The 21,994-nt window shown below is 36.4% G+C and overlaps 4 protein-coding genes across 4 annotated transcripts; 2 read left to right on the forward strand and 2 right to left on the reverse strand.

Annotated features, from left to right (window-relative positions):
* Positions 1–605: 605 nt before the first annotated feature.
* Positions 606–9,077, reverse strand: LOC133290577 (cytochrome c oxidase-assembly factor COX23, mitochondrial). Its single transcript, XM_061488675.1, has 3 exons — positions 8,899–9,077; positions 7,503–7,579; positions 606–1,075 (listed from the first exon to the last, which is right to left on the reverse strand). Exons 1-3 carry the CDS (start codon positions 8,987–8,989, stop codon positions 1,028–1,030), a joined length of 216 nt encoding a protein of 71 aa, XP_061344659.1. The 5' UTR covers positions 8,990–9,077; the 3' UTR covers positions 606–1,027.
* Positions 9,078–12,753: 3,676 nt separating this feature from the next.
* Positions 12,754–13,758, forward strand: LOC133290573 (uncharacterized). Its single transcript, XM_061488670.1, has 2 exons — positions 12,754–13,125; positions 13,408–13,758. The coding sequence occupies exons 1-2, from the start codon at positions 12,754–12,756 to the stop codon at positions 13,756–13,758; spliced, it is 723 nt and encodes a 240-aa protein (XP_061344654.1).
* Positions 13,759–13,806: 48 nt separating this feature from the next.
* LOC133290574 (uncharacterized) lies at positions 13,807–14,403 on the forward strand. Its single transcript, XM_061488671.1, has one exon. It carries the CDS (start codon positions 13,807–13,809, stop codon positions 14,401–14,403), a length of 597 nt encoding a protein of 198 aa, XP_061344655.1.
* Positions 14,404–20,172: 5,769 nt separating this feature from the next.
* LOC133290575 (hydroquinone glucosyltransferase-like) lies at positions 20,173–21,591 on the reverse strand. Its single transcript, XM_061488672.1, has one exon. It carries the CDS (start codon positions 21,589–21,591, stop codon positions 20,173–20,175), a length of 1,419 nt encoding a protein of 472 aa, XP_061344656.1.
* Between the last annotated feature and the right edge of the window lie 403 nt (positions 21,592–21,994).

Here is a 21,994-nt window from a genome sequence, read left to right on the forward strand (position 1 = left end):
ATATTTCCCTTATTGATGGTAATAGTGCAATTAGTTATATCATTGACTCCACCTACTAGTTATCATGAGGGAAAATGTTTTCATTTAACCGTTCAAAGTTTCCACCAATCCACATAATGTGCTGATTAGGATAGATTACCTCAACAGGCTATATTAATTCTATAAATTATATCATTTTTTTATACAATAGTAACATATTCGAAATCTCATCTATACTAACAAACCCTCACAATTTAACTCACCCTTAGTGACTTTAAAATTCATCATATTTTATGTAAAACAATCCAATTTAATACACTTGTAGTCAACCGCAGATACAAATTAACTTAGAAAACCATACTTCATATTATTCTTTCATTGGTTCATTGCAGAAATAACTCAACTTTGCTGCATTAGGCTTGCATTGAGTGAGCAGAGAGGACAATTGTACAGAGGTATCCGTAATTCCGTACAATTAGTCCCACTGCTTGTTTCATATGATATTTAATTAATCACTTATAATACAGAAGTTTATCCATATTTACCTGTCCATTCACACTTCCACTCCATTTCTCTGCAACGTTGAACAATGCTTAGAGGGAATGAAAATGTAAACAGTTCTCATCATTCGTTCTCATCCACTTCTTTAATTTAATCAAATTTTCTAAATATAACAGACAAGTTAACATACTTAAAGCCAAAAGCAACTTGCCCTAACAATAATAATGATGATAATAAAAAGAAAGAAAGAGCTGGCCCTGTGATGATACCTCATTACTCTTCAAGGAAAACATATATTATCAGACTAGGAAAAACAGAAAAAAAGGAAAACGTACATCACAGTAATTTTAGTATCCAAAAGTGAACAAGGTTTCAGTTGAACTACATAATGCAGAAACAGAAAGGAGCAGTGTGTAGAGAACCATTGTGCATATTTATTGCAGCACCTTCTTTTCATAGCATCAGATAACCACAGACGAACCCGCAATCCCAGTGCACTCTTCACTTTGTTTCTTATGATACAATCAGCGAAAGCCTTGCTAAGATTTCATGAGAAGAAGGACCGATTTTTATTACGTTCCAATCGTGCTTCCCTCTGTTAAAACAAAGAGAAGGAAATATCAACCAGCATGGTTAATTAATATGCAGTCTTTGTTTATATTATATAAGATGGTAAATTCTAATCAGCATAATTTGCAAAACCATATTTGACAGTCAAAACATTTCATGAAGCATCTTCGAGAAATGGTATTACAATAGGAGATAATTCTCAAAATAATATTTGATTTGAGACAGATGGAACCCAAATCTATTAACAGTGACTTTATTACATCAATGAAAGCATAGCCTTTTTTTACAAACACTAACTGCAGAACAGATACCAAAAGTGTAATGCCTGGCCGCTCCAAGCATCAATGACTATCCCCACACACTAATACGAGACTTTTCAGCGTACTTTGCCCTCACTCGCACACTTCCTATGAAAACTTCCCAGGAGATCACCCATCCCAGAATTACTGCAAGTCAAGCACGCTTAGCTATGGAGTTCTTCCATTTCGGGCTACTGAAAAGTAGATGTATCTTGTTAGTAAAGGTAGTACCAATTAATTCTTATAAGCTATCCTTAACTGTACTGTCTTATACCAACACAGTCTCTGGAATCCCTCTCTTTCGGGGGTTGATTCGATTCATTCATGTACCCCCGCCACTGGAAGCCTGCCAAGGGCCGCTCCTTGTATGTGCCCTTGGGCACCGGCAATCACTCTCCGCCCTCGTCAGCGCCCGGGATGTTACAAAAAGACCCTAGCTCACCCTTAGAATCAACAGACCTAAGCTCCAAGAGATCCTCAATTCCCCACTAACAAAAATGCTTAATTCATGCTTGCCTCACTCCACAAATTCCCCCTCCTTTTATCCCCTTTCCCAAGAATATTCTAGAAGAATTTCCTAACTAACTAACTAAATCACTCACTCACTTTCTTTCAGGCCCATCAAAACTCCCCCTTCAAAACTCACCTTGTCCTTAAGGTGAAGAAAGAGGACAAGTAATGTAAAAGAACTTCCACCTGAGTCCCCCATTATTGAAGCATCTTGACCCTCTCCCTTCATTGAGTTCTTGCAACATCTCAGCGATTCTAAGAGGCAGTTCAGACTAATATTTCTCTTTCAACTTCAGGCTCTGCACACTGTGACAGTCCCCCACTTCTACCAAAAATTTCTTCCCAGCTTCCACTGGTAACCACAGTGACTCCGCCACCTCGTTTTCCAAAAATATGTGAGAAGTCCCTATATCTATGAGTACCACCACCCTTCGTCCTCTAACTCATCTCTATAACTTCAGAGATCGATTAGACGTTATACCCACGACACTGTGGACACCTAGCAGTAGCGGAGCATCCTTTACGCCCTCACCTTCTTCGTCGAATGTTCCTTCTCCGTTAGACACTGCGTTCCCCTCACCCAAAAGCATTACATTTAGCTGCGGGTTCTGACACACATGATTCGGAGAGAACGGCGCGTTGTCGCATCTGAAGCACAGGTTTCGTCTTCGTCGAACATTGAGCTTTTCTTGCATTAATCGTTTAAATCGTGACGCTCGCGGCCTTTCTACACTGCTGTTGGTGGTTGTGGCTCTGTAAGAACCCGCACCGTTAATTAAGGAATTTAATTAATTAATTATGAGAAAATAGGAAATGATTCCATAATTGACCCTAATAATTATTATGAGGCTCTAATAATCATATTAAGTGATTAAGAATGTTGAAAGTCGCTTTTCGGAAGAAAAGTGCAGATACCGGTTCTGCTAGTCGGTATAAATGCGTACCGAAAAAGTATCCCGAAAAATTATAATAAGTGCATGATAATTCCTAGAATAATTTATAGGACTTGTAAAACGAGTTTCAAGTCAAAATAATAAGAACTGGTGCCAGAAAATGGAACTGGCTATGAAAAGCGCGTACCGGAAAGTTGCTCCGAAAAATATAATAAAAATATGATAATTCTTGTAAAATTGAGTAGGTTAAGAATCCTGAGTTTGGGATTAAAATGCTAAGCGTAGCAATTAAAGTTAATACTATGTGTTTAATGCTTAAGTGGCCTATAAATACTCTTATTAAGGGCACACAACCCTAGAAAACAGATTTCTATGCGTGAGTTGTTGAGAGGCTGATCAGTTTGGCTGCTCCTTTGGGTTTTCTTCTCCATTTCTTGAGCAAGTTGGCTCCTTTGACTTTAAGTCTTCTCTTTTCCTCATCCTTAGCACTATGGTTGGGTGTGATGGTCACTTGTGAGTGGGAGAGGAGCTTATGTTCTGAGTTGTGTTGCTGTCTTAGTGAGCTTGAGGTGCTGTCTTGTTGAGTTGGGGGTTGTGGAGTCATCTTCTTGGTTTGTGAAGCTTCAAGGAACTTCCTTTGTGAAGAAAAGGGCCAAGCTTTGTGGCATTTTCGTTGGTCTTGTGTAGTCAGTTTGTTGGAGCTGGTTGTGAGCTCCAAGAGCAGCCCTTGTTTCTGCTATGAAGCCTTGAGTATGTACCTCAACTTGATCATGAGTTTTTATGCCTAAAAATGAAACCTTGATGCATATAATGGTTAAAAGATGATAACCTAACTTGGGGTAATGTCAAACACACCTAGAAATGCATGTTTAGGCTTCTGTAATCGGTAAAAATGGAACCTTTGAAGGATATCTTCGCGAAATGCAGGAACTGCATTCTGTCGCGAAATATCCGGATATTTGCCCGTGAAATATCCGGATATTGATATTCGGATATGGATATCCGTATATGGGGATCTGGATATCCGGATATTGATATTCGGATATTGCCAGAGAGATATCCGGATATTGGATATCCGGATATGTCCCCGAGGAATATCTGGATATTCTGGGATTTCGTAGAACAGTAGCTGTGCTGTGTGTACAGTAGGCTATTGAGGGTTTGTGGACCCTGGATTGATGAAGTTGAACTTCTATAATTAATAAACTAAGTCAGAATCATGTGATTAAGGGCTTGTGGCTTTGTTGGAAGCCTTAAGACGTAAATCGTAAAAGGAGAACGTAGCCTTTATGTTAATGCTTTGAGCAATGTATGTTGATATACTTGCTGGTCCTAAATCAGATTGTGATCTGCTGTGTGTTGGACTTGAGCTGTGAGGACTCTTGGCATTGGATAGTGAGCTTGCAAGGTAAGCTTTCGTGTCCTCGGTTTAGCCATGTTGTGGTTCCACCATGTCCCATGGGGGTATGGTTATATGCATGTTGTGTTACATGCTTTTGATGTTTTGGAAATGCTGTTGAGCTGTTATATGCAAGTGCCTTTATGTTATGCATGTGGTGTTCCACCTATACGGTAAGCCTGAGTATGTGGTACATACAAGATGGTGAGGCTATGGGTGAGGTGCAAGCGGTGTTCCTTGTACTATATGTAGGTATAGACGTATTCCTGCATTCTCTGTCCAGTAGAATAGTATTGACACACATGGTATGAATATCTGTTGCACTGCATAGTTTTGGAACTTATATTGATATAAATGCTTTTAGAACTTATATTGCACATGTAAGTGAGCTTGGGGTGGAAGATCCTTGAGGACCCCTTGTCTTACTGAGATTTCTAGTTTAGAGATCTCACCCCACGTTTGGGGAATGCTTATTTCAGAATCAGGTAATGTTGGGCTTGAGGCCCCAGGCGGCAGGAGGCCAAAGCTGAGTTAGATATTGATGATATTATATGTTGACATGTTGGATGCTGAATATGCTTGTTGCTTTTATGCTTTTAGCTTCATGTTATGATTTTGGATTATCTTGTTGAGACTCCGTCGTTTATGCTGTTGATTTGGTGAGCATGGGGATTGTTCATGCCACATAGACTTGTTATGTCTTGTTTTAATTAGAGTTGTATTAATGTATCAGGATATTGTCCGGATTACGTGATGTAATGCCGTGACTTAGATACTCACTTTATATTTTATATTGAGGTATTTCAGTTAGTTGTCTCGCAATTTACATACAGGCATTGTTTTTAGGAAATTGATTAAGTAATCAACTTGGTTAAGTATAATGACGTCATAATTGGAAAAGAAAAAGATATTCTGCAAATTTTAATTAAGCGCAGCTTAATACGATAGTATGATAACATTACCGGGTATACACGGGGTGTTACAGGCTCCACCAATTGGCTAATAATGCCGAAGCAGTAACCAATTGGCTAAACAGAAATAAGAACGAATACAAGGATTGCGAGAAAATACCTTTTCTCTTTTCTTAATTTTCTTTAACCAAAAACAACCAAATAACAATAGGGTTCTCCAAGCCTTAAATAGGCAAAAATAAAATAACAAAAAAAGTAAATAACTATAATCATGCGCAATCAAAGGAGATAACGCACAATCAATGCACACTCAAACATAATCTAAAATAACAAAATGAAATAACTAGTAATTATTAAAATTCCCTAAATAAAGAAATAAATTATGGAAATGCTCAATCCAAGCGAGTCAGTTCGGGTGCATCATTCTCTCCCACTTGAAAAAGATTCGCCCTCGAATCTGCTTCGTCTTCATTGATATGAGCTTCTTCAGGTGGTAACCCAGGTGGCAATTCTTCTGGTACAATATCACCAAATTCCCTAATTAAGATTTGGATTTGTGAATGCAATGCTTTCTTGATACGCTCGTCTGCATTCGTATTGAACTACTTGGGAACTAGAAATATTGTGAGTTCTTCTAAGGGAGTAACTGGACAAAACCCATAAACTATTCCAAAAGGACTATTGCCCATAGTTTGGTTCAATGATCGCATCTGTGATCCGTCTTTGGAAATTTTCGTCTGATGTAACAATAATTCCCATTGCCCCTGACGATCTCCAATTAAACTTTTATCAAAAGTTAAATCTTTATCTCCATGGAGCATGAGGTTGTTATGCTCGTTGTCTCCAAATTCATATACTGGGGTAGAACTTCATCTTTGTCGTCAAAGATATTAGAATTTCTAATAACTGATTTTCCACCGAAATCAATATAAGAGATTTCTTCTACCTCTGGATTCTCATCGTCTTGCTCCTAATCATACTTATCGTAGATAGGGAACTCGTCATAAATTGGAGCATCCATAACAAGATTCTCACCATCTTGCTCTTCATCATATTCATCATAGATCGGGACCTTCTGGTCTTCTGTCAAGTCTATGATGTCAAAGACCTTTTCGATGGTGTGTGACCCGTCGATAAACTCATCTATATGAGTGGTGCCCTCGAATTCCGGGATCTCAATCTTCACCCCAATATTAGCAAAAAAGGATTGATTTTGAGGTTGACTTCGTCCTCGTCCCTCCTCATTCCAATTCCAGAATGAGTTTTTGCTCTTTTCTTCCTCATGAGATGATCTTTCAGATTCCCTTCCTTCATCTGACTCGTCCAACTGTGTTGGGGCAAATAGTTGTTCGAGCTCCTGAATTCGCCTACCATGTTCTGCCAATGTAGCAGCCATTGCTACAATTATGGTGAGTCGCACGTCAATGTGTGGTTGTTTGTCGTCGACATTAAGGGTGTTAACATGCCCTCTATCGCTGTCGTCGCCTCGACCCCGTCGTCCACGACCTTGACCTCGACCGCCATTGTTCTGTTCAACATTTATGTGACAACCAGAGCTCTGATTACCAAATAATGCCGAAGCAATAACCAATTGGCTAAACAGAAATAAGAACGAATACAAGGATTGCGAGAAAAAGTATTTTCTCGCAATCCTTGTATTCGTTCTTATTTCTGTTTAGCCAATTGGTTACTGCTTCGGCATTATCATCCATGTGTGGAAGAAGAAGAAACAAAATCTAATAGTCTCCAAGCTTGATAGATCAAGCTCTATCACATTCTAATTTGTGGGGGGAACAGGAGGGGGATTTGAACAGAGAAAAAAGAAAGAAGGAAAGCAGATAATGCCAATCACCAAAGGGCGAAGATATCTCTCTCCCTCTCTCCTCAAAAGCTTATCATCTGAATGAATGGCATTCACTCGCTCGAATGTCCGAGTCCTCCCACTGCAGGCTCTCTAGCAGGTCTTACTTTGTTGTTGTGATTCACCATTTGAGGATAGTTGCTTGATCATACTGATCATAGTTTTACCAAACATGTTAATTGAAAAGCTATTCTCAAATGGTTACAGAGCTTGATCAGGCAATCACAGCAACAAAGTTAAACCAGCAGAAGAGTCTAAGACAAAATGACTACAATGATCAAGTGAGTGAAAACCATTAATTTTGATGTCAATCTTTGGGAAGGGGGGTGAGAAATCTTGGTGCTCTAGTGAGTAAATGGACACGTGACAAACAGTCAGACAGCTAGCAATGGAGATGGCAACTTGTTCGGTCATTAAAAGGGTTTCAATACATGTACTTAAGAAGCGGTCAGTATCAAATTTCAGGTAGAGCAACATGGTTCATATGAAACACTTAATTGTCCTAGGATTCATTCCATCACTTTCAAATATGCAATGTAAAATGACACAAGGAATAGACAGCGCTGAAATTTCCAGTACCTCCTTTTTCTTACACTCCTTGTAAACATCAAAATGTTCTTGACATTTACTCTTATCAGAATTAAATTCTTCTAAACCTGGAAATGTTTAGGAAAAAAAATGTAAGATACACTAATAATTGGCTGAATAACAGAAGGTCAATGATTAGTTACACGCCCTTCTCTTACTTCCCAAGCAATAGCATAGATAATATATATATATATATATATATATATATATATATATATATAGAAAGATAGATAGATAGAGTGTCAAGATTTTTCAATCATTTAAACTACACGTTAGTCAGGATCCCATAAAGTGCAACATTCAAAATAATCATATAATTCTGACGCCTTACGCATACTAACAATGGTTGCCCTTATCCAATATCATCTTCACCCATACACAGAATTCAACCATAAACCAAAAGAAGGCACTCACTAAAAAAAATAGGATGAAAGTTCAGTAAGACAATCTAATACCAATAACAATTGGTTCAAGAGGTAAGGAGTTTGTTTCCCTTAACCAAAGGTCTCGAGTTTGAGTTTTCGGAATAGAAAAAATGGTGTTGTGAGAGCCGCCTCCATAATGGGTTAGATAGTGCTTGAATCGGATTAAACCAGTTTGGATAAAAAACAAAAAATAAAAATAAGACAACCTAATATATTAGAAAGACCCACAAGCCTTGATCACAAAGGAACCATCTAACGACCATTCATCATCAGTCGAATCAGCAAAGAAACAAACCAATAGAAGTTATAAAGGACAAAAATTATACAAACTGGTTGTCAGCATACTAAATACATTTATCATACTAACATATGAAACATCTAGTGTGAACAAGACCACCATTTCACACAGAGCAATTAGTTTAAGGACCACAGTTTAAGTTAATTTCTACAAAGTTGATGAAGGACAAGATTATTTTCCACAATATTTCATTTTCCATTTCATCTACCAATGTTAACTATATGTTCATACTCAGAAACTTTAATAAGTCCTTCCTTCTTCTTTTTTTCTTTTTTTTTCACTTTTAAGTTCTTTTCTTTTCTCATTTTTTAAAAGATAAATCGGTCAACTTCATTCTACAATATTATTTCCTTATCAAATTAGAACTGCTTGGTTTCCACTTAACTCAAGAACCTAATTCCCAATTGAAATCACTTAATTTTTACAAATTTGCAAATGGGTAATACCTAGAATATTCACATAGTCCTCAACTATATTTTGGGCACCAATAAAAAAATATGAGGTATGGAAAATAGCCAATTATCTCGACAGGTTCAAACTTTCATGGGCAATTCAAATTCAATGAGAATATCAGAGAGCATAGCATACGCATTAAATTAAATTTTAAAAATGAAAAACAGAATATTTAACGGGTGAAAGAGGAAGAGCGAGAAGAATATCTCACATTTGAGAGAAGCAGTATATTGAGGAAAACACTGAGAATCGGCGATTCTCGCAGCACTCGGATATGGAGGGTTTGAGACTTTGGACGCCATCGCGTTTCAGCAAGCTACCGGAGTTTCGTTTTGATGAGATTAGAGTTTGAAACAAGCTACTAGACTTCGCTTCGATAACGTTATTCTAAGTGACTGTTTCGATTCTTTTATTTTTAACCTATAACCTACTTATAACTATAAGCTAGGCCAAATAGATTTTGAAAAAAGCTCTTATAACAAAAAGTTCTTTTTTTTATAATAAAGAAAAAAAGCTGAAAATTAAAAGCTCCTAGGAGGAGCTTTTTTTAAGCTCTTATCTGTTTTTCTTGAATTGTGTGTTTTTTTTAAATGAAGAGTGATAAAGATAGAGAGAGAAATAATTTTCTTGAAATATGTGCTTTTAACTAATTTTTAAGCTACAATTTTTATGTAATTTCCAAACAGCTTTTAGCTTCTTTTTTTAAGCTCTTTTTTTTAACTTTAACTTATAAGTAGCTTCTAGCTTAAAAATAAGAGGATACAAACAGGCTCTTAGAGCAAGGGGATTATATCCCTTCCTCTCGTAGAACCATTTTATTGTATTAAAAATGTATTCGTCAAATCCTCCAAGATAGGTCAGTTTGCAGCTGAGCTCCCAAGAGATTGCTTGGTGCAGGGATCAAATCCTGCCTCAATCAGTTTCTTGAAAAATCTTTGGGGCTAGAGGATAAGCCAAAAATCTTCAGTTGGGGGATTAGTCTCGTCCTTTTTCCGGTTGCGAAGCTTAGTCACCCACTGTTACAACGAGGGGCTAGTCCAAACGGGCCGTACCCCGAGGGCATGGTGCCCGGAGAAGGTTGAATGGGAATACCTCCTGGCAATGTACCAAAAAAAAAAAAAATGTATTCGTCAATAGAAAACTTATCTACACTTAGTTCAAAACAACGTCGTTTTGAAGCAGAAATTAAAGTATTTTTGTAATTATAATTTATTTCAGAGTTATAATAGTTTTTTTCATTATAATTTTTTAATTTTTCAACTCAAAATGACATCATTTTGAGAGCAAATGTAGATAACTTATCTACGTTCACTTTAGAAACATTAAAGCCATTAAAAATAGTGATGAGACACTTTATTCAATGAATTGGTTTGTCTTTTTCTTAACATGATAAAAATTTTGTTTTCTACGACGTGATGGATGCATTTCCCTTAGAGTAAATACAATTTTTGGTCCTCAGCAAATTTTACAATGCCCGCTTTAGTCACTAGCAAATAAAATGGCCCATCGTGGTCCTTAAAAAATTTAAAATTGACCTATTTTAGTACTTTTGAGGGATTAATATGAATTTTTTTGAATTTGTGAGAGATCACGATTTCAACTAAATGGGTCAATTTTGAATTTCTTAAGGACCACGATAGATCTTTTTATTTGTTTGAGACTAAAACGGACATCGTAAAATTTGTTGAGCATAAAAAAAATATTTACTCTTCTAATTAATGTTTGAGACTAATCAAATACTTTGAAGGATATCATACAAATAAACTAAAATATTCTTTATTAGTTGAAGAATGTGTAAATGAGTCAGCGGCTTATTAATTAGGAGTTTAAAGCCTTGTTTGCCTTATGTCTTACTTTACCTGGTTTATTTAAAAAATAAAGTAGATTAATTTTTTTTAAAAGAAATTATGTCATAAGCTCACGTTAAAAAGCCTGGACCAAAAACATGCTGGCATACCTTTTAATTTTTAAATTAAATAATATATTTATAAAGGTACCTAATAGCAAAGAAAAAGCTCTCAAAAACAATATTTTACGTGTTGTTATGTTTTAAAGATCTTTGTGATCTTGTTAAAAAATTATTTGAGAATTTTTATAGTTTGAATTCTTGCTGGAAACATTGTTTAATGAATCAAAAATTTCGTTATTTTTATATTAGTTTGGTTTGGAATTTTGTAGGCTATGTTATGCTTTTTATTTTGTTTACAATAGGTCAGTTCATGTCTATAAACCAAGTCTTTAATAGGTTAATAGACATGTTGATGCACCCAAGCTGACTTGCTTGGATTGAGCTTTTCCATAATTTATTATTTTATTTAGGAATTTTTAATAATTGCTAGTTATTTCCTTTTGTTATTTTAGATTATGTTTGAGTGTGCGTTGATTGTGCATTATCTCCTATGATTACGCTTGATTATAGTTATTTACTTTTTTTGTTATTTTATTTTGCATATTTAAGGCTTGGAGAACCCTATCGTTATTCAATTGTTTTTTTTGGTTAAATAAAATTAAGAAAAGAGAAATAGTATTTTCTCGCAATCCTTGTTTCGTTCTTCTTTCTGTTTAGCCAGTTGGTTACTGCTTTGGCATCATTTGGTATCAAAGCACTAAGTTGCCTTCAACCAATGGCTGAACAAAATCGTGGAGGTCGACGATGGTGGAGTCACGAGGGTATGGAACGTGGATTCGTTCCTGAAGAATATAGACAACTGCGTCAGATTGACCCGCGAGATATAGAAAATGAAGAGCTTGGAAGGCGGATCTAGGATTTGAAGCAACAACTTGAGCAAGCGTTGGACAAGAAAATCCAAGTTTTGAAGCTACTATGTGTGCGGGCACAGAGAAAGAGAATTCAAGATTTTGAGCGACGACTCGTGCGAATATGCATGAAAATTCAAATTTTGAAGCAAACTTTTGTGGAGGTGCAGAGCATGGAAATTCAATATTTGGAGCGGCGACTTGCGTGGACAAAGTTAGGCATTCAATCCGAAGAAAGAATGGAATTAGATGACACATCTAATGACAAAGAAGAGGACGTCAATCCCTTGGGGATTCTAAACCAGGGACAGAATTGAGAAGTACGACCAGAAAATCAGTCCACTTTTCAAGATATCGAGATGCAAATCAGCATTCCTAACTTTGAAGTCTATGATCATAATCCAGTTTGTGATGATGATCCGATCTATGATGATAATCCAATTTATGATGATTATCCGATTGTTGATAATTATCCCATTTATGATGATTATCCATCTTATGATGAAGATTTAGTTTATGATGATAATTCAGTCTATAATAAATCTGATGGTGAATCAGATTATGAAGAGCTAATAGAGGAAGATTTATCATTTGAACTTTTGTCTAAAGAAATTAAGATCGGTGAAGATAAACAAGATTCGAGGACGAATCTTTTCCTAGCAGGGGAGAATGATGCACTTGTAGTTGGCCCATTGTACATGGCTCAACCATTGATTCAAGAATCTCGTAGTCAACTAGAATTGTGGCCTAATAAGTATGGCCCAATTGTTGAAAGAGGCAATATTTTGAAATATAACAAATTACAATCGAATCCAAGTCCCAGTAAAGTGGCAAATGTGATTGTGATTTGTTTGGGAAGAAACGGAAAGCAACATATTTGGCGTGATTTGAGATTAAAGATCTGGGATGTATTTTGAATTATTTATTTGTAAGTTTTTATTTATTTTTAGATGTTAATTACTGTTATATTTATTTTAGGAAATTTTATTATTTTTAGAATTTTGAATCAATTTGTAATTAGTCTATAAAAGGGTGCTTATAGTTGTCACTTAAATGGCTGAACAGAACAACGGCGGTCGAGGTCGAGGTCGTGGACGATGGGGTCGAGGCGACGGCGGCGGTAGAGGGTGTGGTAACACTCTTTATGGCGACGACGAACAACCATACATCGACGTGTGAGATGCCACAATGGCAGCAATGGCCGCTACAATGGCAGAACAAGATAGACGAATTCAGCAGCTCGAACAATGGTTAGGCCAAACATAGTTGGACGAGTTAGATCAAGGAAGGGAATCTGAAAGATCATCTCATGAGGAGGAAAGGAGCGAAAACCCATTCTGGGACTGGAACCAGGAGCAACGAGGATGAACTCAACCTGGAAATCAATCCTTTTTTTGCCAATATTGGGGTGAAGATTGAGATCCCAGAATTCGAGGGCACCACTTATTCAGATGAGTTCATCGACTGGTTACACACCGTCGAAAGAGTCTTTGATATCAGAGACTTGACAAAAGACCAGAAGGTCAAACTGGTCGCTATCAAACTGAGGAAGCATGCCTCATATTGGTGGGAACATATTAAGAAGCAGCAAAAAAAAGAAGGGAAGTCAAAGATCAGGAGTTGGGATAAGATGAAGAAACTGTTGCAACAAAAATTCTTACCAATTCACTACCGGCAGGAGGCATTTTGTTGAATACCATAATCTCAAGCAGAGAGACCTATCAGTTGAACAATGTACAACTGAGTTTGATCGTCCGCGGATGTGTTGTGATATCGTAGAGGAGGATGAACAATTGGTCGCTCGTTACCTAGGAGGACTGCAGACTGAGATCTTAGATGTTTTATACCTGTAACGATATTGGTCATATGAGGACGTATATCGACTAGCTTTGAAGGTAGAGAAGCAGTGTAAGAGAAAAGAAGTACTTCAAAATTCCAACCCAAGTTTTCTAACACAAGAAAGTCATCAAGTTCAACAACCAACACTAGTGTGGGGAAGGATCCTTCTAACCCGAAACTAGTAAGCAAAGGGGTAACGACCAATGGTGGAGCTAGCAAGACAGGAACTACGAAAAAGAGGTGCTTCAAATGCCAAGGTTTAGGACACTTCACTGCTGATTGTCCAAACCGGCAGTATGTTACTCTTGTCGATACGACAGCTGATGATATAGGCCCCACCTATGATGAGTATGAAGAAGATCAGGTGGATGGAGGGTCTGAAGAAGGTGAGATTATCTATGGTGATGTTGGAGAATCCTTGGTTGTTCGGAGGGTTCTGAGTGTTGACGTAGCTGATGATGAGTTGTGGCTCTGACACAATATATTTCACACAAAGTGAACCAGCGGTGGCAAGGTGTGTAGTATGATCATTGATGGGGGAAGCTGCGAGAATGTTGTCTATAATACCATGGTCGAGAAGTTAGGACTGAAAACTGAGGAACACCCACAACCCTACAAGCTTTCTTGGCTGAAGAAAGAAAGTGAGGTGAAGGTGAACAACAAGTGCCTCGTGCAATTTTCTATTGGCAAGAAATATACTGATGAGGCGTGGTACGATGTCATTCCGATGGATGCATGTCATATCTTGTTAGGGAGGCCGTGGCAATTTGATAGGAAAATGCGACATAATGGCTTTAAAAACACTTATACTTTCAAGAAGGACGGGTTGACAATTACTTTGGGGCCTTCTGATTTGAGGAATGAGGCAAAGAATACAATGCTATCCAGAGCAGATTTCCAAGAAGAAGTTGCTAATGCCGTTGAGGTATTGGCTTGTGTGGTGATGGAAGAGAATTGTAGTGTTTCTGACATTCCTTTGCAGGTTAAGCCATTGTTAGAAGACTTTGCTGATGTGGTTCTTAAGGAAATGCCACCGGGATTGCCACCTATGAGAGACATCCAACATGTATTGATTTTGTGCTGGGAGCTATTATTCCCAACAAAGCAGCATATAGGATGAGCCCTAAGGAGCATGAGGAGTTACACAAATAGGTGCAGGAGCTACTAAAGAAGGGTGTAGTAAGGGAGAGCATGAGTCCCTGTGCAGTACCTGCCTTGTTGGTCCCTAAGAAAGACGGAACCTGGAGGATGTGCGTCGATAGTAGGGCTGTCAATCGGATCACTATCAAGTATCGTTTTCCCATACCTCGCTTTAATGACTTAATTGATCAACTTCATGGGGCAATAGTCTTCTCAAAGATAGACTTGCGAAGCGGTTATCATCAAATCAGAATGCGACCTGGCGATGAGTGGAAGACCGCCTTCAAGACAAGGGATGGGTTATATGAGTGGATGGTTATGCCATTTGGTTTATCTAACGCGCCAAGCACATTCATGCGGCTGATGAATCAAGTTTTTCGACCTTTCATTGGTTCTTTTGTTGTAGTTTATTTTGATGATATCTTGATATATAGCTCCTCTGTTGAGCATCACTTACTACATCTGAAGAAAGTGTTTGAGGCCTTAAGGGAACAAAAGTTGTATGCCAATCTGAAGAAAAGTTATTTCTTCACCAATTCTGTGACATTTTTGGGGTATATTATTTATGTTGATGGTATTAGGATGGATCCAGCAAAGGTTGATGCTATTATCGGATGGGAGACGCCTAAGAGCATACATGACATCCGAAGCTTTCATGGTCTAGCCTCTTTCTATAGGAGGTTCATGCAAAATTTCAGCACTATTATAGCACCTGTTATAGATTGTTTGAAAGAAATCAAGTTTGAGTGGACTAAGGAGGCATAAGCGGCATTCCAATTACTAAAGCGAAAGGTAACTGAAGCCCCTGTTCTGGTGCTACTTGATTTTTATGATGTTTTTGAAGTGCATTGTGATGCTTCTGGAGTTGGCATAAGGGGTGTACTCAGTCAAAAGAATAAACCGGTAGAATTCTTCAGTGAGAAGTTGAATGAAGCCAGAATGAAATATTCTACTTATGATAAGGAATTTTATGCAATAGTTCGGAGCTTGGAGAATTGGAGATACTATCTAATCTCTAAAGAGTTTATCTTATTTTCTGATCATGAAGCCTTGAAATATATCAATGGTCAGCACAAACTAAATACTAGGCACACTAAATGGGTGGAGTTCCTTCAAGCTTTCAACTTTGTTATTCAACATAAGGCAGGAGCGCTAAACAAGGTTGCAGATGCACTTAGTAGGAAGCACTCATTATTATCCACTATGTAGGTGAAAGTTGTTGGTTTCGATTCCTTCAAGGAGTTGTATGTGGATGATACTGATTTTAGGGATATTTGGGAGAAATGCAAGGCAGGGCCTTATCTACAGTTTTTGATAGTTGATGGGTTTCTTTTTTAAGGACAACAGACTTTGTATTCCTCATTGTTCACTAGGGAAAGAGACCATCCTCGAGGGACATTCAGGAGGGTTTGCAAGGCACTTTGGTGTTGACAAGACAACAACTTTAATCTGCGAACACTTCAATTGGCCCCGAATAGAGCGTGATATTGCTAGACTTGTGGAGAGGTGCAGAGTTTGTCACATTGCTAAAACCAAGGGCACTAAAGCTGGCTTATACTTACCCCTACCTGTTCCGGCTGCACCATGGGAAGATATCAGCCTTGACTTTGTGTTAGGCCTTCCAAGAACCCAACGCAATAAGGATTCTATCATGGTAGTAGTGGATAGGTTCTTAAAGATGGCTCATTTTATCCCATGTAACAAGACTTTTGATGCTTCGCAGGTAGCTCGTTTGTTTTTGCAGGAAGTTGTGAAACTCCATGGTGTACCTAAGACCCTCACTTCTGATCGTGATGTGAAGTTTGTAAGCCATTTCTGGCGCACTCTTTGGAGGCTGATGGGGACGAAGCTACAATTCATTTCATCTCACCACCCCCAAACTGATGGTCAGACCGAAGTTGTGAACAGAAGCTTGGGAAATTTGCTGCGGAGCTTGATTGGAGAGAATCCCTAGCAGTGGGACTTGGTGTTATCGCAAGCAGAATTTGCTTACAATAGATCACAGAGTCGCACTACAGGCAAGAGCCCCTTTGAAGTTGTCTATGGGCTTAATCGAACTACCCCTATGAACTTAGCACCATTACCAGTACATAACTATTTCAGTGAAGATGCTGAGGATCACGCCAATCGTATTAAGGAGTTACATTTGCGGGTCCATGGTCATATTCAAAAGCAGAACGTGAAATACAAGCAACAAGCTGGCAAGCATAGGAAGCGAGTTGTTTTCAAGGAAGGTGATTTGGTGTGGATCCACCTTAGGAAGGAACGTTTTCCAGCTAACAGGTTTGGCAAGCTTCAGCCTAGAGCTGATGGGCCTTTCAGAGTGCTCGAGAAGATCAATGACAATGCTTACAAGATTGCACTGCCTGGGAAGTACAATGTTTCTGGAACTTTCAATGTTGCAGACTTGTCTCCTTATCAAAATGAAGAGGAAGACCTGGTGTGCGAGAGTAACAATGAAGACCCGTTAGATTCGAGGACGAATCTTCTTTTGGCAGGGAAGATGATGCACCCAAGCTGACTCGCTTGGATTGGGTTTTTCCATAATTTATTTCTTTATTTAGGGATTTTAATAATTGCTAGTTATTTCCTTTTGTTATTTTAGATTATGTTTGAGTGTGCGTTGATTGTGCGTTATCTCCTATGATTACGCATGATTATAGTTATTTACTTTTTTTTGTTATTTTATTTTTCCTATTTAAGGCTTGGAGAACCCTATTGTTATTCAATTGTTTTTTTGGTTAAATAAAATTAAGAAAAGAAAAATAGTATTTTCTCGCAATCCTTGTTTCGTTCTTCTTTCTGTTTAGCCAATTGGTTACTGCTTTGGCATTACACGTGTAAGCTTTAAATATTTTAGATAGACTTAGGCTATTAAGGCGAAAGCCTAGCATGACTCATTTACTCCCTACTTGTGTGGGACACCCGGCTGACTCGCCTTAAAGAGGCAAGTAGGGAGATATACCCAAAAAAAAAATTCTTTATAATATATTTAGATATAACTTTTTAAAGTTTTTATAAATTTTTTTATTTGGCTTATTTATACATGATTCATATTTTAATTTATTAAAAAAAATTTAAAGTCATAATTTTAAATAAAATATGTTAAAATATATAAAAAAAATTACAAAATATATTAAACTAAAAAATATATGTTCACAAAATAAATTTTTATATTTTACCAAAAAAAAAAATGGGTGGAGACTTCTCCATAAACCCTAAGTTTATGAGATTTATTTTTCATCCCGTGTTGTGGGGTTATATTTCAGGTATTCCAGCAACTGTTGAACAGTCATCTCATGGCAAGAGGCCTGTGCATAGTGGCTAGAGTTGGAGCTGGAATATATGTTGTTATATGTGTAATCTTTTTGAGGCATGAGTAGTATCCATGCATGTTTACATGTGATATCCATTTTGAGAGGCATATGTAGCCTTTAATTTGTATATTCGTACATGATGTTATGAATTTCAGTATGTATGTGTGTATTGGCTCTAAGCCATAGTTCAGTATATGAGGTATTTCAGATATCAGTATTGATCCGCTGTAAGTTTAAAGTTAACAGGTTTAATTGTGTTTAGGATTGGCACTGAGTCAAATTCTGTGTGAATTCATGGATGAATTCTAAGTCTGATAATGTATATTTATGTTTTGTTTGGATTTTTCTATATTATAGGAATTTGGATTTGTCTAGATTATAGCTGTTATGTTGTCCGTAGGTTTCTGTTCAGAATGGTCCATATGATCATATTTGGATGGAATATATCTGTCAAGTACATGTATAGATAGAATAGACATAGGTAGACTATTCAAGAAGTTTGTACAGGTATGAGACTGTACATATTACAATAATTGAAATTAGGACTGTGCGTGGCAATTCGGGGAAAGATAATAATATGTTAATTTATTAAGATACCGTAAATAAAGTAGTATTAGGATAAAAGAAAGAGTTTATTCCCCTTTTACATTAATTAAACGTAATACTTATGTTAAGTCTTCCGCTTAAATCATAATTTGTGATGCACTATTGTACCATATGCATGATAACTAACCGACTGTAGACGGGGTGTTACAGCTCACGTCAAGATGAACCTTATCTATAGAGATTTATAAATATGTATTTTTCGTTCATTGACAATTAACACATGCAGATCAAGCTTATCTTCGAATTTTTAAATTTATATTCTATTACTTAAAGTAAATCAATGTGAGAAAGACAACTTTATTTCTAATTATATATATATATATAGGATATAATGTTTCTATTTTTGTTGTAAATATATTGTAAACAGATGCACCTTGTCTTAAATAAATATAATTTCTTACTTTAGGTGAATTAATACAAATAGGCCAATCTCATCTCGAGACTTATAAATTTATATTTTTTTCATTGATATTCAATTAATGTGTAGAAGATCTTTTGTGTTTGGTGTTGTTCACACAAGTTTTATTTTTTGTCAATTAATGTAATAAAAGAATTTTTTTTTGAAATTTGTAAATATTTTTTTATGTAAAATCAATTAATATATTATATATATATATATATATGATTTTTTTAACAATATGTATGCTTATTTTATTTATGGTTAATTAATGACCTTTTCTAGAAACATGTGAATATATTTTTTTTTTCATTTTTTGTCAATTAATGTAAGCAGCTAACCATGTCTTAAAATTTATAAATATACATTTTTTTTATTTATGATCAGTTAATGTAAGCAGCTCAACTTTATCTTGATGTTTGTATGTTAATATTCTATTACTTACCACAAATTAATGTAAGAAAGACAACCTAATTTTTAGATACAAATATGAGATAAGTTATTCTATCTACATCTTTTTCTGCCTACCACTCTCCAACATCATTAGATCAGAATCTCAAGAGAAAATGGAAAGATAAACGTTAGTTGAGATTTTGATCTAATGGTGTTTTATAGTGATAGGCAAAGGTAGGCAGAAAAAGAGGTAAGTTAAATAACCTATCCATATAAATATGCATGGTCAATTAATGTAAGCAGGTCAACCTTATCTTGACATTTGTAAATTCATATTCTATTGCTTGTTAATTAATGTAAGAAATCCAATATTATTTCTCTATCTCAATATAATAAGCTGAATAATTAAATTATATTAATTAGGGATTAGTGTGTAATTATGAATTAATTAGAGGAAAAGTATATTTTAGAGCAAGGTCGTTTTTGAGGCAAAAGTGCAAATAATGAAAGTATTGGAGTAAAGTACAATTATGCAAAATGAGTGAGACCCAAAATTAATTAAGTGTGTATCACATCCCACTTAAGCCCATTAATTTATAAACCTTAGTCAAATGGATAAGTGTGATTGTGGAGGATAAAGACGGCTATAAAGGTATTTTTGCCTTTAGATATTTCTGAGTGTGGGGAACACTCCCTCTCTCCTCACTCTCTCTCATGCTCCATTTTCCTCTCACTCTCTTCCGTCTACCTGGTTCTCTCCGACATCGTTGTCTTAGAGAGAAGGAGAGAGTGATTGAGTGCTATGCGTTGTTACATAGCGCTTAATTCTTAATCCATAATATTTTTCTCAGTGTTTAAAAATGAGGAAAAATATGGAAAAATTAAAAAAAAAAGAAAACAATGAAAAGATATAATAGAGAAGCAAATTCGATTACAAGGAAACGAGCACGACATTACAAAACAAGTACCAAGAAAAAGTGAACGAAACCAGAAAAACAAAATCATAAAAAATACAATCACGGTTAGCAAAGTTGTTTTAGTGATTGATAACAAAGTTCTTCACTTCAGTACTAAATTGGGAAAGTGCCCTTGTGGAAGACCCATCATCTTTTAGTGCATCAACAGCTGCTTCTTTGAGCTCTACAATTCTTTGACGAGCACCATGACCTTGTTCACCCACCAGTAGACCTTTTATCACTTCAGCAATTGCCTCCTTTTCCACTATGCCATTTCCACAACATTTTGGCCTTAGTGCCACGTTTTGGCCCTCAGTTAGCAAAATTGCATTCATCATTAGCTCACCAAATAATAATGGCAAGGCTATCATTGGAACTCCCGCTAAAATACTCTCGAGGATTGAATTCCAACCACAATGTGTTAGGAACCCACCAGTTGAAGTGTGACTAAGGATTTGGGTTTGGGGTGCCCAAAAAGGAACAACCAACCCTTGCCCCTTTGTTCTCTCTAGGAACCCATGTGGCAAGAATAGTAAAGGGTCATTATTTGTAGAACCAAGGTAATTACAATTTCTTGGGTCACTTGGTGCTCTCAAAACCCACAAGAATTTCTGACCACTCAACTCCAACCCTAAAGCTAGCTGATCGAGTTGTTCTTGAGACACAGTGCTTCCACTTCCAAAGGACACATACAAAACCGATTTGGGCTTCTGGTTCTCCAACCACCTCAAACACTCGGACCCATTTGATTCATTAATTGGCCCAATTTGTATAATTGGCCCAACCAAATAAACAGGGGCATTCTTATTGGCTCTATTACATTCCTGGAAGGCTTTCAGAGTACCTTCCTCCATTTCTAAGAAGCTATTAACCAAGAAACCATCAGCGGTAGAGATCCTCTTGGAATATTGGAGAATTAAGTCATAAGCAACATTAGACCGATCTTCGAAGTGTTCAGGGAGATCGCGGCCATGAATAGGTACACAGCCTGGGATTTGAATAGGCCTTGTATGATCTTTGTATTCACATGAAACTTCCTCATGCAATGTTGGCAAATGTAGGAGCAGTGCCAGTGCCATGGCAGAAAGAGGGAGGTATACGTAGGATAAGAGGTTGAACTCCTTTGCTATTTTTAAAGCTTCATTTGCAAAAGGATCAGCTACCAAAGCAACCATTGGCGTGGTTGAACAGAGTGACCCCAACGTATCACGAAAATATGGCATTGACTGAGACACTGCAAGATTGCATTGCACTGCTTGCGAAACATCTTGTGGTAAGTCTTCTTTGTTAACCGGAGGGAGGAAAATGTAGTCTATGTTGGAAGGAAGAGAGTCAAGGAATGCGAAGCTGGAGGGATTAGGTGTACCAATGGTGGGGAAAATGCAAGTGACATGGAAGTTGGGATGGAGATGAACGAGTCTCTTGCAGAATGCAACTATTGAGGCTTGGTGGCTAAATGAAGGAATTGAAATGACAGCTATATGGGTTGCTTTGGCCATGGAACCTATATTGCTCATGTTACACTTTATGGTTTAGTGTGCGAGTGTTTGTGGTTGCCCATATATATATATATATATATATATATATATATATATATATATATATATATATATATATATATATATATATATATATATATATATATATATATATATATATATATATATATATATATATATATATATATATATATATATATATATATATATATATATATATATATATATATATATATATATATATATATATATATATATATATATATATATATATATATATATATATATATATATATATATATATATATATATATATATATATATATATATATATATATATATATATATATATATATATATATATATATATATATATATATATATATATATATATATATATATA

This window comes from Gastrolobium bilobum, unplaced genomic scaffold (genome assembly GCF_033153095.1).
Source record: "Gastrolobium bilobum isolate Gb01-03AN ecotype WA unplaced genomic scaffold, APGP_CSIRO_Gbil_v1 utg12364, whole genome shotgun sequence".
NCBI classification, from domain to species: Eukaryota; Viridiplantae; Streptophyta; class Magnoliopsida; order Fabales; family Fabaceae; genus Gastrolobium; species Gastrolobium bilobum.

Excerpts from the sequence above, each read along its gene's own strand:
- LOC133290577 (XM_061488675.1), bottom strand. The coding sequence starts at position 8,989 with ATGGCGTCCAAAGTCTCAAACCCTCCATATCCGAGTGCTGCGAGAATC. Across the intron at positions 7,580-8,898 it reads ATATACTGCTTCTCTCAAAT|GTTTAGAAGAATTTAATTCT; the intron begins GTGAGATATTCT and ends AAACATTTCCAG. Across the intron at positions 1,076-7,502 it reads AGGAGTGTAAGAAAAAGGAG|AGGGAAGCACGATTGGAACG; the intron begins GTACTGGAAATT and ends TTGTTTTAACAG.
- LOC133290573 (XM_061488670.1), top strand. The coding sequence starts at position 12,754 with ATGAGGAGGAAAGGAGCGAAAACCCATTCTGGGACTGGAACCAGGAGC. Across the intron at positions 13,126-13,407 it reads CAATTCACTACCGGCAGGAG|TCATCAAGTTCAACAACCAA; the intron begins GCATTTTGTTGA and ends AACACAAGAAAG.
- LOC133290574 (XM_061488671.1), top strand. The coding sequence starts at position 13,807 with ATGATCATTGATGGGGGAAGCTGCGAGAATGTTGTCTATAATACCATG.
- LOC133290575 (XM_061488672.1), bottom strand. The coding sequence starts at position 21,591 with ATGGCCAAAGCAACCCATATAGCTGTCATTTCAATTCCTTCATTTAGC.